We start from the raw sequence: 14,813 nt of genomic DNA, 5'->3' as shown, positions 1-14,813 counted from the left end.
GCAAGTTAATTGGTATGTAATACAGTGGTAAGAAAAACTATCTACTAGTAGTTCAATGAAAGCTTGCATAGAAAGACAGCCAGAACCAAGGAATTGGAAAAAATTGGGAATTATAGTAGAAAGGCTAATATGAGTTGTGTGTGGTGTTAAGAAAATAGAATATATTATGGAAAATGTGAAGTATAGAAGAACCTCAGTACTTGAACAGCTCCCTCTCGAATAATTCGGTGCTCAAATGATGTTTTCTTGTGCAGTAGATGACCGTTTACCACGTACTCAAATGTAAACATGCGTAACGGATGAGTTAGTTCAAAGTGGCTGTCATTCAGTGCATACCACCACCACTAAACTTCTCTTAACTTTCTCGTGTTTTCTTCTATATTTTTTATATCCTTAGTATAAATAAGTCATTGTAGTGCCTAAGAAAGTTAGTGATAAACAAAAAGGAAATTAGTTTGGGCCACGATAGAGATGAAAAAAGAACTCTTAGCAAAATATGAAAGTGATTACACACACAAATCACAATAGCGTGATGCATCAAATGAACAAATCCACAGGGGCCGTGACGAGGGTTCGAACCTACGTCCGAGAGGATCCCAGATGCTACCTTAATCGACTAAGCTATGACATGGTAGAAGAATTGGAACCGGGAAATCATCCTGACCTAGCCTTTCCGAGACACAAATCAGGGTTTTACGCAATTCCCCCATGCACCCGAGCTCTGCCAATAGGCTGTTCTTCTTCTTCGCCCTTACTTCTCGGTTTGTGTCTCAAGAGGCAGCAGGCCCCGCGGTAGGTCAGGATTTTTTCCTGGTTGCAATTCTTTTACCATGTCGAAGCTCAGTCGATTAAGGCAGTGTCTGGGATCCTCTCGGACATAGGTTCAACCTCTCGTCACGGCCCTTGTAGATTTGTTAATATGAAAGTGGTGCCTGTCACGGGGCTTATTGGTATCAAGGCCCTTTCTCCACTACTTAGCTCTCCACATCTAATTGACTGACTGCCACAACCCGTTATAAACTACTTGTATTAATACAGGCCAGGCCGTGCCTTATGTAAGCCCAAGTCAGCTGTGTTCCTAGGCTACAACTCTGGTCTGAATATATTACATGGCATAATCTCTTCTCTTCCTAGTGTTAAAACACTATCATATCATCCATCCAGGAACTCCGATCACCCTGTAGCTCTAGTCCAACACTGGATCAGTGCACACACCCACAACACCTATTAGCATGTGTCACATATATAACTAGGAAACCTGGACTCTTTTTAGTAACCTACTAGTAGACCATCAATATATTCTACCCCTTTTTGCAACCTTTTAATACAACCTAGTGGCTTATCTTAAAGTATGGCAGGAGAAATGCCTTGGTAAAGCAAAGACCAGTTAGACAGCTGCTGCTCATCAGGCAAAGATGGCGTCGGTCCCTGTTGCGTCACCCGCCCCTGAATACTTTACCTTTCAGCAAACCCCTTAATGACTTAATCACCTAACCTGTGCAGGGAATATTGTTAAGTCCACTTTTCATTCGTACAGTTTTGGTGTAAGGCAAAACATTATTCATGAACAATCTCTAGCTCAAAGGCATTACTTTGTTGGACGGGGTAATCTCAAGTCACCTGCAACCTCCCAGTTGCCCAGCTACACATTTATTTCAAGAAAACACTCCAATGCCTTCACACAACTCCTCTGTATTAACAGATAATTTATTATAAAGACTGTCTCCCTTTATACCTCTCCATAGGAGGTAAGGTTCAGCACAATTACCTGAAGGTTTTATGGTAGGGGGGACTCCCCTGCCAAAGAATAACATCTCTCCTCCTCCTCACCACCTTCCCTATAAACCATCAACTAAGTACAGGTAAAGTGAGAATATATTTGCATTTATTTTATTTATTTACTGCACATGTTTTTTTTCTGTGCCCTAGAACAATCCAATTTACATTACTCTTTACGGGAAAGAATTATTTGGAACTCGAAGAGATCGACACTCTAGCGGCCTTCTGGAACCAAACAAGTTCGAGTTCCAAGGTTCGACTGTATAAAAGTTATTAAACTAAGACTGAGGAATATACTGTACTGAAATAGTTTGGTCAACTTTGACAAGTGTATCATAACAGGCTGCTGAAGGGAGTCAATTTTAGGAGAAAAGAGGAAGGCCAAAATGATGGAAATTCAAATTTCCACTCCTGTTTTTGTAACTTAATTTGAAGTGCCATCTAGACCTGACAACTTTTGCGAATCTAGCTTAGAAAAACATTTTCCTCCATTAATTCAATGTTTCCCTCTTACCTGTTGGGTCTACAGCCTGGCCAGCTCCCTCCAAAGATGTTACTTTCCTCCCAGAAATCTTTAATTCAATAATCAACATTCATTTGTACATCTTGAATTTAACAACTTACAAGACAACAACTAGCACAACCAATACAAATGTAGCCTCGAGTAAAACCTTAAAATTCTATTCCCAGTTCTTTGGTATTTATTGCAACTATTGTTATGTGGTACTAGGAGTGACTGCAGAGAATAACTGTAGAGACAGGAGCTACATGTAACATGGAAAGGAATACAAGTATAGTCAGACAGGAAGTAGAAGACAAAAGAAAAGGTACAGACAGGTCTGAAAATTTGAATATTATTAATAGTAGTTACATTACCATCACAAGCAACATTACCTTTTGACTCTCTCCCTCTGGCCCTGGAGCAACATTTTCCACTGTATAATGGCCAATGATTGGGTCTGGGAAAGTTGAAGGGAGAGTGTACTGTGCCTGTAGTGTAAATGGTTCCCGGCGGTAGAACGTCAGCATCTTGGAAAATGGTACCTAAGGGGGAAACAATTAAGAGAGTTCAATATAATTAGTGCAATGGCAAGCACAATAAACAAGTAACAGCAAACAGTAATTACATACAAATGTTACAAACCTATAGTGAAAAATATATAAAGTGATTACATGAGAAGAACCAAGAATGTAGAACTTTTGAAATATGCCATAAAACAAGAACATTATGGTATACTGCATATGTAACAGAAAATGTAACATAACCGAGTTTACTGGAAAATTAAAAAAAAAAAAAAAATAAAATAATAATTTCATGTAATTCTTAATATATGACTAGATGATTGAAAAAAATTCTGAATTCTTAGTAAATTTCCATTTCTCAATTTGCCACAGCCAAACAATTGTACCTCCAGTTTGTATTATTTGTCTCAAACTCAGTTTCCATGTACTGCAGATTAATAACAATTATTTAGTTTTCTTAAATATTGTCCATTGCACTGTGAATTATTTTTTTTTTTTTTTTTGGGGTGGGGGTGGGGGGGAGATGCCTTTGGGCTAATGTAGGGTGACTGATGTAACATTTTCTGGTAAGCATCAAGACATTTTAGTGACTAAGAACCTATAATCATGTTTACTTGCACTGGTTAGTGCATTCAATGTGTTTTTCTTTTAATATGGGTAAAATAATTTAATTACAAAGTTAGGCCAGCACCATATACAGAGTAAAAACAAGTTGAAATAGAGGACATAATACAAATAACAACATTTATGATTGAATCGTGTTTAAAAACGCTTCTTTGTGGGACTTCTCATATTGCTCTTACAAGAACTTTGCTTTAACTCTTACTTTATATGTGAAACTTCTGTATGAGTTGTGCCAAGTTGCCTCTCAGGCAAAAACAATTGGGTCATACAGGTATACAATATTTGTGAACAGTACCATTATACACTGATAAAAAACTGACACTACCAAATTAAATTCATAAAATGAGCACACTATTCCACAAGATTACATTACCATCGACCCTGTTTGTGAATGGAAATTCATGTGCAGAATGAAATAATCTTTATTAAAAAATACAACCAGTTTCTTTTTAACCTTTAAAATATATTTTACTTTAAATAAAACACCTGCCTCAGGGGGTAAACCATTCAGCGGGACCTACCTACCTTGAGATGATTTCGGGGCCCACGTCCCCCCACGGTCAGGAGACCGAGGACATGCACTGGGCACAAACAACTCCCATCTACCAGAATCAACCAATGTGCATATCTGAATTTATCCGTGTTATTTGCACACATAAATTACACATATCAGATTCCACTGCAAAGTACTCTGAACTCTGTTGATAAAAACAGACTACACAACTATAAAGCTTACTTGATGATTCTTGGGGAAGACTTCCATGTCCCCTTCTTGTCCCGATTCATCTTGCCAGACGAGTCGAATGCTATACGGTTGAACATCAGTTACTAAAAATTCGCGGACCTAAGAAAAAGAAATACATGCTGTAATTATATTAAATGATCTATCACCTTCCACTTTAATAAGTGAACATAGAACTAAACAATACATGTGATAATTTGCCATCATATGGTCATGAAAATCTCAAACATAACATACACAGCAAGGAAGCACTGCCATGCCTAAAGTGATGTGGATTAAACATACCTTGACTAAAAAGCAAAACCCTAGCATTCAAGCTAATATACAAACCCTCAGATGCAACAACCTTAAATTTAGCTGGCAGATAAAAATAGAAAACTTCCTAGAAAACCCAATACTGTACATTAACTTTCTATGAGCCTTCAACCACTATAAATTTGAAGGGGAAGACAAGAATACTGTAATGCTTCACAAGAAAAAATTCAGAGCTAATGAGAGACGTTTGTGTTTAACCGCAGATAAGGAAATTAATTTAGGAACATTCTTAAATACAACTTGTTTGGATCACAATCCCATAGAGGTAAAAACAAATATAAACTCCTGTAACATGTCCAAAGTGTGTGTGCAACAGAAGGAGCACTTTAAAAATATTTTAACAATAAAAGCATTGAGTGGGAAAAAATAATGAATTAGCCAACATTACCTGGGACACAGCACTGAACCCTCAAACGCTAACATGATGCGATATACAAAATCTGCAAAAATCATGTCCCTCTGAGAAAGTAAGGCCTAATTTGTAAAAAGGACCACAGAACACCGTATAGAAGAAAAGATTAAAATCCAGTGTTGAATGTAATGAAACACTTTTCTGGGCAAGTCCCGGAGGCTCCCTGCAGCTTACCCGATCCACAATCTGGCCCCCCTTGGAGGTGCGCGAGGAACAATGGCTTATGGAAACCCGTATGTGATTGGAAGCCGAACCAACCAAGCATCAACAGCCCAAGGACCCCTCCGGAAAGCCGCCGTCCAGTTCTTCGCCAGAAAAGAAGGAAATGGGTGCAAACGTACAAACCTACCACCAAGACCGAAAGAGCAGAAACCCCTGCACTGGAGGAGAGTATGAAGCTCCTCGACTCGACCCCCATAGGCCAATGCCTACAAGAAAAGAGCCTTAGCAAAACAATCCCGAACCGAAGGAGCCACCACAAACCAAGGAGAAGATAGAAAAGAGCACTCGGTCCAACGACCAGGATGGCTCAGGCAGTGCATGAGCAGGCCGAAGGCTGAAACAATGCACAAGATGGCTTGCTATAAGGAGCGGAAGTAACATCCACCCCAAACACAAGCAGCAGCGGCTCCGCCAGTGCCGCACGATACAGGGCGATAGTATTTGGCAAAAGATGACGGTCCTGAAACAGCCGAGAGAAAGGACAAAACCCGATCCAAAACCGAAGACAACCTATGAAGAGAAAAACTGACGAAAGGACTGCCAGGAGACTTCAAACAGCTGCGGAGATAAAGCATGCAGGTGGAACACCATCAATGAAGCCACGTGATCACCATACACGTGGTGATAAACCCGCATCAGAAAGACCAGATGCGAAACCGGAAGAGAATATCTAACCAGCCATGTACCAGGACTGACTCGATCTGCTGAAAGAAGCAGACCCGTGGAAAAGTCAGCGGGTTCGGTTGAAAGTCTCTAAACGAGCCAGAACCCGAAGCAACAGCTGGAACGGGGAAGGGGATAAGAGGTACAGATAACCTTACCACGACCAGTCCTGCCGAAAGGAATTAACCCCGACTGCCTCGCAGTCAGGGAAAGGGAGTCACATATACCGGGAGACTCCTCGACCACGCCGATGCCAAGAGGTCCACCTCCGGACGCCCGTATGTCCGACAGAGCCAACTGAACGAGTCAGCGTCAACCGTCTACTCCGTGGAAAGGAGAACGAACTGTGAAAGGCCGTCCGCCAGGACGTTGGACACTCCTTGGATATGAATCACCAGGAGAGCCAAACACCCTGATAACTCGGCAGACGAGTCACCCGAAGCGACCAGTCCCAAAAAGCCATGGACTGCATCGAACCTCTGCAATTCAAGCAATGAATCAGCGGGGTACAGTCCGAATTGAGCCGGATTGTTGATCCACAAGTGACAAACCCTCTGAAGCGACAGCCACACCTATGCGAACTAGCCACACGTGATGTGAGCCTGACAAAAGGACAAACACCACAGACCCTGGCCAGTCTGGTAAGCACTGGTCACAAAGCCCCAGCCAAGAGACTACGTGTCCAGGAACACATCGAGCGAGGGCTTAGAGGCACCACGGCACTGAACCCCAAAAAACCCGAAGAGGAAGTCGGCAACGCAGCAACTGATGCAAGGCCCCCAGAGGCCAAACCCAGCGACCGCAAGAGAGGCGGAAGGGACATTCCCGAAGGAACCAGACCCAACCCGGCAGGTAAACCATCACGGCGAAGTTCAGACTCCCACACAGCTGCCTGAGCAATCAATGAGTGACCTGAGAGCACTCTTGAAACAGACGAAGGAGGGACCGCAGCCGCAGCAATGCCGCCGGAGGGAGAGACTAGAAAGCGGTCCAAGAGTCCCTCACAAGACCCAATCAAATCTGAACCTGAGAGGGAACCAGATGGGACTTCCTCCAGTTCACCAAGTACCCGAACCTGGCAAGCTGGGAAAGAACCAAACCATGTTGAGCACACACGCTGGGAGCCCACACCAGCCAATCGTCGAGGTAGGCCAGAACCCGAACCCCTAGTAGACGCATACAGGTCACCACGACTAGGGTAAGGGGATGTGAACATGCGAGGTGTCCAACAGAAGGCAACGAAAGCAGTAAGCTTGCTGCCCCATGACAAAGCTGAGCTAGTCCCTGAACCCTGGACGAATTGGGACATGAATGGGGATAGATTGCGAGAACTTACAAATCCAGATATCCTATCACAATGATTGTACTATACAAATCTCTTACTGTCCCATCTTGAATACTGCTCCGTACTCACTTCCCCCTTCAGAGCAGGAGAGATTGCTTAAATAGAGGAATACAGAGAACATATACAGCATACATAAATGCAATAAAGCAATTAAATTATTGGGATTATCTCAAAGCTCTCCAAATGTACTCACTAGAAAGAAGACGAGAGATATCAAATAATATACACGTGGAAGATACTGGAGGGCTAGGTACTAAATCTACACAGTAAAATAACATACTGGAGTGAACAATATGGAAGAAAATGCAGAATAGAACCAGTGAGGAGCAGGGGTGCCAAAGGCACAATCAGAGAACACTGTATAAACATCAGAGGTCCACTGTTCAACATTCTCCCGACGAGCATAAGAAATATTGCCGGACCAACTGTGGACATCTTCAAGAGAAAACTAGATAGTTTTTTCAAGGAGTGCCGGACAAACCAGGCTGTGGAGGATCTTCTTGAGGTTATCTTGAGATGATTTCGGGGCTTCTAGTGTCCCCGCGGCCCGGTCCTCGACCAGGCCTCCACCCCCAGGAAGCAGCCCGTGACAGCTAACTAACACCCAGGTACCTATTTTACTGCTAGGTAACAGGGCATAGGATGAAAGAAACTCTACCCATTGTTTCTCGCCGGCGCCTAGGATCGAACCCAGGACCACAGGATCACAAGTCCCGCGTGCTGTCCGCTCGGCCCTCCCAAATGTGTGGGCCTGCGGGCCGCTCCAAGCAATAGCCTGTTGAACCAAACTCACGAGTCAAGCCTGGCCTTGGGCCGGGCTTAGGGAGTAGAAATCCCAGAACCCCATCAAGCAGGTATGCCAATACACGTCCCGGAGGTTCAGAGACACCATCCAAGCACCTGGATACAAACAACAGAAGCACGACCTGGGACAGTAGTCATCCGAAAGGAGGGGCAATAAATTCAGGGGTTCAGGCGGGACAAGTCCAGGATGAACCTCAGATCTGCTCAGTCCTATTTCGGGACTGAAAACAGACAGGAAATGCACCTGAGGGACACCCACTTCAAAATGACCCGACAGAGCGCATAGGAAGGCGACGAAAATCTAGGAGCCAGAGTCCACACGGATTCCAAGGAGTGAGCAAGCACAGCCTGTTGTCATGTGCGAGATGCAAAGAACAGACACCATTTCCTTGAAAATCGCCGCAAACAACTTCAACAAGGCAGCTGCCGAAGCAAGCACACCGGATGCAGGCCTGGTACCCAGTACCTCCACATCCTCCTCAAGCCAGTCTGATGACAGCTCAGGGAAGGGAAAAGAAACGCAAGATCGAAGCCAAATGCCCACGGGCATGCAAACTCTACACTACCAGGGATCGCTGAAAGAGCGGGAACCTGCATGTGAAGCTGTCCCTGGCCGACATCCTTAGGAAAAGCAGGGGCGAACAAGCATGCATTGAGGTGCTCAAACTCACCTCCCAGATAAACCTGAATAACCGTAGAAGTTGCATGCCACGCCCCCAATGAAAAGCAAGTCTGCCAACCAGGAAGACTCCAGCACCTCGTAACTCACCCAATAAGGAAAAGTTGCACCAAACTCAAATGAGGAAGGGTCCATTATCAAGGCAAGAAATGACTCATCACGCAGGAGGTACACTGCAATGGCCTCCCAAACCTCCTTAGGTTGGATGCAGGAAGCCGAAAACCTCCTGAAGGAAAGGACCGAAGAACCAAAGGGAATCCGGAACTGAACCAGGGAAGGAGCAGAACTCTCAAACTCATACAGGGAAGGTGGGATAAGAAAACCCCTCCCCCTATAACAACAAACCTTGCGCCGAGGGTACCAACATCCAAGCGGGGTCAAACAGAGCCCAAGCCCCCGAAGCCAACTCCTCCCCAGTGATCCTCCATGTCAGGACTCTGGGCAGAACTGTCCTCCAAACCCTCCACCTCTGAAGAAAAGGCAGAGTCCCCAGAAAGGCTGGGAATAAGGGAGTTCGCTGGTCAGACCCAGAAGCCCCGGCAACGAGGAGCAGGCTCAAATGCTTCCGTCGCTGAACCGGATGGGACAACCACCGAAACTCCCCCTGAGTATCGCCACCAGCTAAACACTGCCCCGACTCCGAATTGGAGGAGTTCTTGGGGAGTTTCGGATTGACAGTCCAGCTTTCAGTAGCAATTTTTTTTTAACAAGATGGAGTTTGTTTTGTGATTTCTATCTTTCTGGGTGCCTTTGGGACGCCAAGCTTTCTGGGTGCCTAATCCGGTCAATGGCAAACATGCAATACTTCCAACCACATGGGGGTTTCCATAGGCCAGTGTTTCTCGTGCCTCTGAGGGGGGCCAGGTTCTGGCTCGTGGTCCCATGTAGGCAGAAATGCCACTGAATTGATTGATGCCACGATCTAATGCACACATCAGCTAGGCAAGCTCTGGGGAGCCGGAGGGGCTCTCCACAGAAAGAGCCATCCAAGAACTAGGAAAACAAGCATGTGCAAAGAGCAAATCAAAATCCCTTGCGAGTACAGGCCCTTTACAGCAGACCTCAAATTATTCAGTTGGATTATTTAAGACAAATTTCTGTGAAATGCATAATTCAGTGGCAAAACACCTCCGAAGCAGAATTCCATGGACAACCACATGTTGGCAACCACAACTAATAGTGCTCATTCATCAACAACCTCATACTGATTAAGCCATTCTCTCACATATCACTCCATCATTCTTTACTGGGCTGATTTGCATTTGGACCATGTTTCCAAGATATAGTTACGATTAAAGTCAAGTCAGCCAACCACATGAAGGCTCTGGCACACTTAGGTACATGAAGCTGTACCAACATTACTTAATTTACCAATATAGTTTTCCTAATGATATATTAACAATGAATTGAAATGATATATTAACAATGATCAAATGAGTTTCTAGGGTCAGGACTTCATATGAGCTAATGAAGAACAGCTATTTTTTTACTTGCAGTTTAATTAGGAAAATCAAAACCATTCCTAATAAATCAGTCTGGCTTAGAAAAAAGCCTGCTCACCTTAAATGCTGGAGAAAGCATTGCACACTGCAGAGCACAGCCTCTAGCGACAGCTTCATCTTGATTAAGAGTTGTAGACGGAATTTTATTGAACACCTTTTCTATCAAGTTTTTGATTGATGGAATACGAGTTGATCCACCCACAATTTCAACGCTGGCAATATCATCCAGCTTGAGTGATGAATCTATGAGGCACTGTTGAAGAGTTGACTCTACACGCTTCAGAAGAGGAGCAGACATTTCTTCCATCGCGGCCCTAAAGTCAAATGATTAACTAGTCAATATAAAAAATTAATATCTAATTCTATTTACAGTTTTATGAGATGGGGAGGTAACATCCCAAAGAGGAGCAATGTAGGGAAGAATGAGAATGATACTCGTTTACATCACAAGTATCACCCTGAAGCAAAACTAAGACTATCCACACTATGACCAAGCAACAAACATTAAGCAAGAAAGAGAAGGGTGGGCAGGCTGCAATTTCTTGGACTGTCAGAAAGCTTTTGACAAAGCCCCCCATAAGAGAGTTGCACAGGCTGCAGTAAGTGGTAAGGTGCTCCAATGGATAAGGGAGTACCTAAACAACAGGAAGCAGAGTGCTACTGTTAGGGGGAGGGGGAGGGGGGAGGGGGGAGGGGGAGGGGGAGGGGGAGGGGGAGGGGGGAGGGGGAGGGGGGAGGGGGGAGGGGGGAGGGAGGGGGGGGGTTTAAGAGATGATTGCTGGTCACCATGATGCAGAATTTGTCACTAGGAGCATTGCAGTTTCAATGGTCAAAAACATGCCAGTGGTAAACCAATGGGCCTTGACCAGGAAATAAAGAATAATTCACAATCAAAATTTTGGGATCTCATGTCAGTACAAGAATTTACTTAAAATGAGCTTCTGGACGTACAAGGTAGTAAACTAATTTTGGTTTATTTGTATCTCGCAAGAAAAACTATTTTCTTGAATCTTTTAACCTTTCTAATGGGGTTAAAATAACTACATTACTCCAGAGTAATATAGTTATATGATTATTTTAGTTATAACCTAGCTTTCATCAAATTACATGTGGTTATAATACATATATATGGATGTAACAGTTGACCTAGACCCACAAAAATAATTCTAGACCTTACTGGAGAGAAGAGCAGCAGAGTGGGTTACAAGACATTCCCATGCGTACCTAAATAGAGCTATTCCATACATTTAGAAAGTGAAACAACAAACGCATAATCTAACTTGAACATTACAGCCCTCTTCCCTACATGGCAAGTCAACAAAATTGCCTCACCCATAGTCCACTAACTTAAGGACACACCCCCCCCTCACCCCACCGCCTTCCTCTCAACATGCACATAGCCAAAATAAGACAAGGTATTTGCACTTTTTTGCATTTTTCATACTTTTTGGCACACAAATATATACTTTTATTTTTGCACACAGGCAGTGGCACCTTTTATGATAGATGCACACCAATAGTTACAATTTGTGCACATGAGTGGTTCCACTTCGGGGGCCTTCGTAGCCTGGGGGATAGCGCGCACGACTCTTAATTCTGTGGCGCGGGTTCGATTCCCACACGAGGCAGAAATAAATAGGCAAAGTTTCTTTCACCCTGAATGCCCCTGTTACCTAGCAGCAAATAGGTACCTGGGAGTTAGTCAGCTGTCACGGGCTGCTTCCTGGGGTGTGTGTGTGTGTGGTGTGAAAAAAAAAAAAAAAAGTAGTTAGTGTAGTTAGTAAACAGTTGAGAGGCGGGCCGAAAGAGCAAAGCTCAACCCCCGCAAACACAACTAGGTGAAACACAACTAGGTGAATACTTGTTATCTACCTATTGTTGGTAACGGTGATAAATGTGATGGTGTGAAGATTGGTTGTGTGGTCATTAGCAGACACTCATGCGACAGCCCATAGCTCCAGCTCAAAGTGTTATTGTTGGCTTGGCATATATCGTTGGAAAAGTTCTTGTTACCTAGCTTAAATTTTGTGTTCAGTTGTGACAGTGCCACTAACCTAATGGTCTAAACCATATGTATACAAATGCACAGTATTCTTACCTGTTTAATTTAGAAGATACATCCTTATCATTCATAAAGCACTCAATATTAATAGGAAGATCTGTTGAATTTGCAGACATTTGTTTCTTCAGCTTCTCTACCTCAGCACAGAGTCGAAGCCAAGCACGAGGATTGGTAGTTGCATCAACCTGTTTCAAGAAAACAAAATGTAAGATAAAAGCAACATCAAATACATGGCCTAAACATTTTAGACCTGCATATTCTTCAGAAACTTTATACCATGACTTTTAGCATTAAACATCAACTTGCCTTATATTTTGATTTAAATTCCACTGCAAAATGCTGAGCCAAGAGACGATCAAAGTCACGTCCTCCAAGATTGGGATCTGCAGCTGTAGCCAACATCTTAAGTTTTCCTTTATTAAAAGCTACAGCAGACACCTAGAATACAAAAAAAAAAAAATTATTCATAGCCAATCACTTGAAGATATCCCTAACACTTTAACCAGCAACAACTAACTAGATACAAGTAGCCCACAATTTGTGCATAATTAAATAACACTGATTCAGAGGAGCACATTGAATGTTTTAATACTAATTTATGAGTGAATTGCATGCACCCCCGCCTGGCTGCATGCATGCACACCTGCCTGCCTATAAACCTGTCTGCCTACATGCCTGCCTGCAAACCTGTAGATGTGTGGCTACCTGCACACACATCTGCTTGTCTACCTGGCTGGCTCCGTGCATGCACACCTGCATACCTGGCAGCACGCACACCTTGCTTGCATGCACACCTGGCTGCCTATGTATCTGCCTACAAGCAAACCTACCTGGCTGGCTACATGCCTGGATGCACACCTGCCTGGCTGGCTGGCTACATGCCTGGATGCACACGTGCCTGCCTGCCTGGCTGGCTACATGCATGGATGCACGCCTGCCTGCCTGCCTGGCTGGCTACATGCATGGATGCACACCTGCCTGACTGGCTGGCTACATGCATGGATGCACACCTGCCTGGCTGGCTGGCTACATGCATGGATGCACACCTGCCTGGCTGGCTGGCTACATGCATGGATGCACACCTGCCTGGCTGGCTGGCTACATGCATGGATGCACACCTGCCTGGCTGGCTGGCTACATGCATGGATGCACACCTGCCTGCCTGCCTGGCTACATGCATGGATGCACACCTGCCTGCCTGGCTGGCTGGCTACATGCATGGATGCACACCTGCCTGGCTGGCTGGCTACATGCATGGATGCACACCTGCCTGCCTGCCTGGCTACATGCATGGATGCACACCTGCCTGCCTGCCTGGCTACATGCATGGATGCACACCTGCCTGCCTGGCTGGCTGGCTACATGCATGGATGCACACCTGCCTGCCTGGCTGGCTGGCTACATGCATGGGTGCACACCTGCCTGGCTGGCTGGCTACATGCATGGGTGCACACCTGCCTGGCTGGCTGGCTACATGCATGGGTGCACACCTGCCTGGCTGGCTGGCTGGCTACATGCATGGATGCACACCTGCCTGCCTGGCTGGCTGGCTACATGCATGGATGCACACCTGCCTGCCTGGCTGGCTGGCTACATGCATGGATGCACACCTGCCTGGCTGGCTGGCTACATGCATGGGTGCACACCTGCCTGGCTGCCTGGCTACATGCATGGGTGCACACCTGCCTGCCTGCCTGGCTACATGCATGGATGCACACCTGCCTGCCTGGCTGGCTGGCTACATGCATGGGTGCACACCTGCCTGGCTGGCTGGCTACATGCATGGGTGCACACCTGCCTGGCTGGCTGGCTACATGCATGGGTGCACACCTGCCTGGCTGGCTGGCTACATGCATGGGTGCACACCTGCCTGGCTGGCTGGCTACATGCATGGGTGCACACCTGCCTGGCTGGCTGGCTACATGCATGGGTGCACACCTGCCTGGCTGGCTGGCTGGCTACATGCATGGATGCACACCTGCCTGCCTGGCTGGCTGGCTGGCTACATGCATGGATGCACACCTGCCTGCCTGGCTGGCTGGCTACATGCATGGATGCACACCTGCCTGGCTGGCTGGCTACATGCATGGGTGCACACCTGCCTGGCTGCCTGGCTACATGCATGGGTGCACACCTGCCTGCCTGCCTGGCTACATGCATGGATGCACACCTGCCTGCCTGGCTGGCTGGCTACATGCATGGATGCACACCTGCCTGCCTGGCTGGCTACATGCATGGATGCACACCTGCCTGGCTGGCTGGCTACATGCATGGATGCACACCTGCCTGGCTGGCTGGCTACATGCATGGATGCACACCTGCCTGGCTGGCTGGCTACATGCATGGATGCACACCTGCCTGCCTGGCTGGCTGGCTACATGCATGGGTGCACACCTGCCTGCCTGGCTGGCTGGCTACATGCATGGGTGCACACCTGCCTGCCTGGCTGGCTGGCTACATGCATGGGTGCACACCTGCCTGCCTGGCTGGCTGGCTACATGCATGGGTGCACACCTGCCTGCTATACAACAACAAAGGCAGGGAAATCTGAAGGGAAAAACATTAGAACCATGTGTAGACATCTACCCACTGCTGACATGTTGCATCTTGCTTATGTGATTTCACCTTGCTCTGTTAAGAG

At 45.8% G+C, this 14,813-nt stretch overlaps 1 protein-coding gene across 1 annotated transcript in view; it reads right to left on the bottom strand.

The window, feature by feature from the left end:
* The window catches only part of Hsp110 (heat shock protein 70Cb), a 39,854-nt gene that overhangs the window by 13,719 nt on the left and 11,322 nt on the right, over positions 1-14,813 (bottom strand). The window contains 5 exon segments of the mRNA XM_045767695.2: positions 2,674-2,823; positions 4,163-4,270; positions 10,169-10,424; positions 12,209-12,357; positions 12,479-12,610. Coding sequence (XP_045623651.2) covers positions 2,674-2,823; positions 4,163-4,270; positions 10,169-10,424; positions 12,209-12,357; positions 12,479-12,610 — 795 coding nt within the window.

The sequence above is a fragment of the Procambarus clarkii genome, chromosome 72 (genome assembly GCF_040958095.1).
Source record: "Procambarus clarkii isolate CNS0578487 chromosome 72, FALCON_Pclarkii_2.0, whole genome shotgun sequence".
In the NCBI taxonomy this organism is placed as follows: Eukaryota; Metazoa; Arthropoda; class Malacostraca; order Decapoda; family Cambaridae; genus Procambarus; species Procambarus clarkii.
The sequence above is the reverse complement of the archived record's forward strand: the minus strand, read 5'-3'. Positions and strand labels throughout refer to the sequence as shown.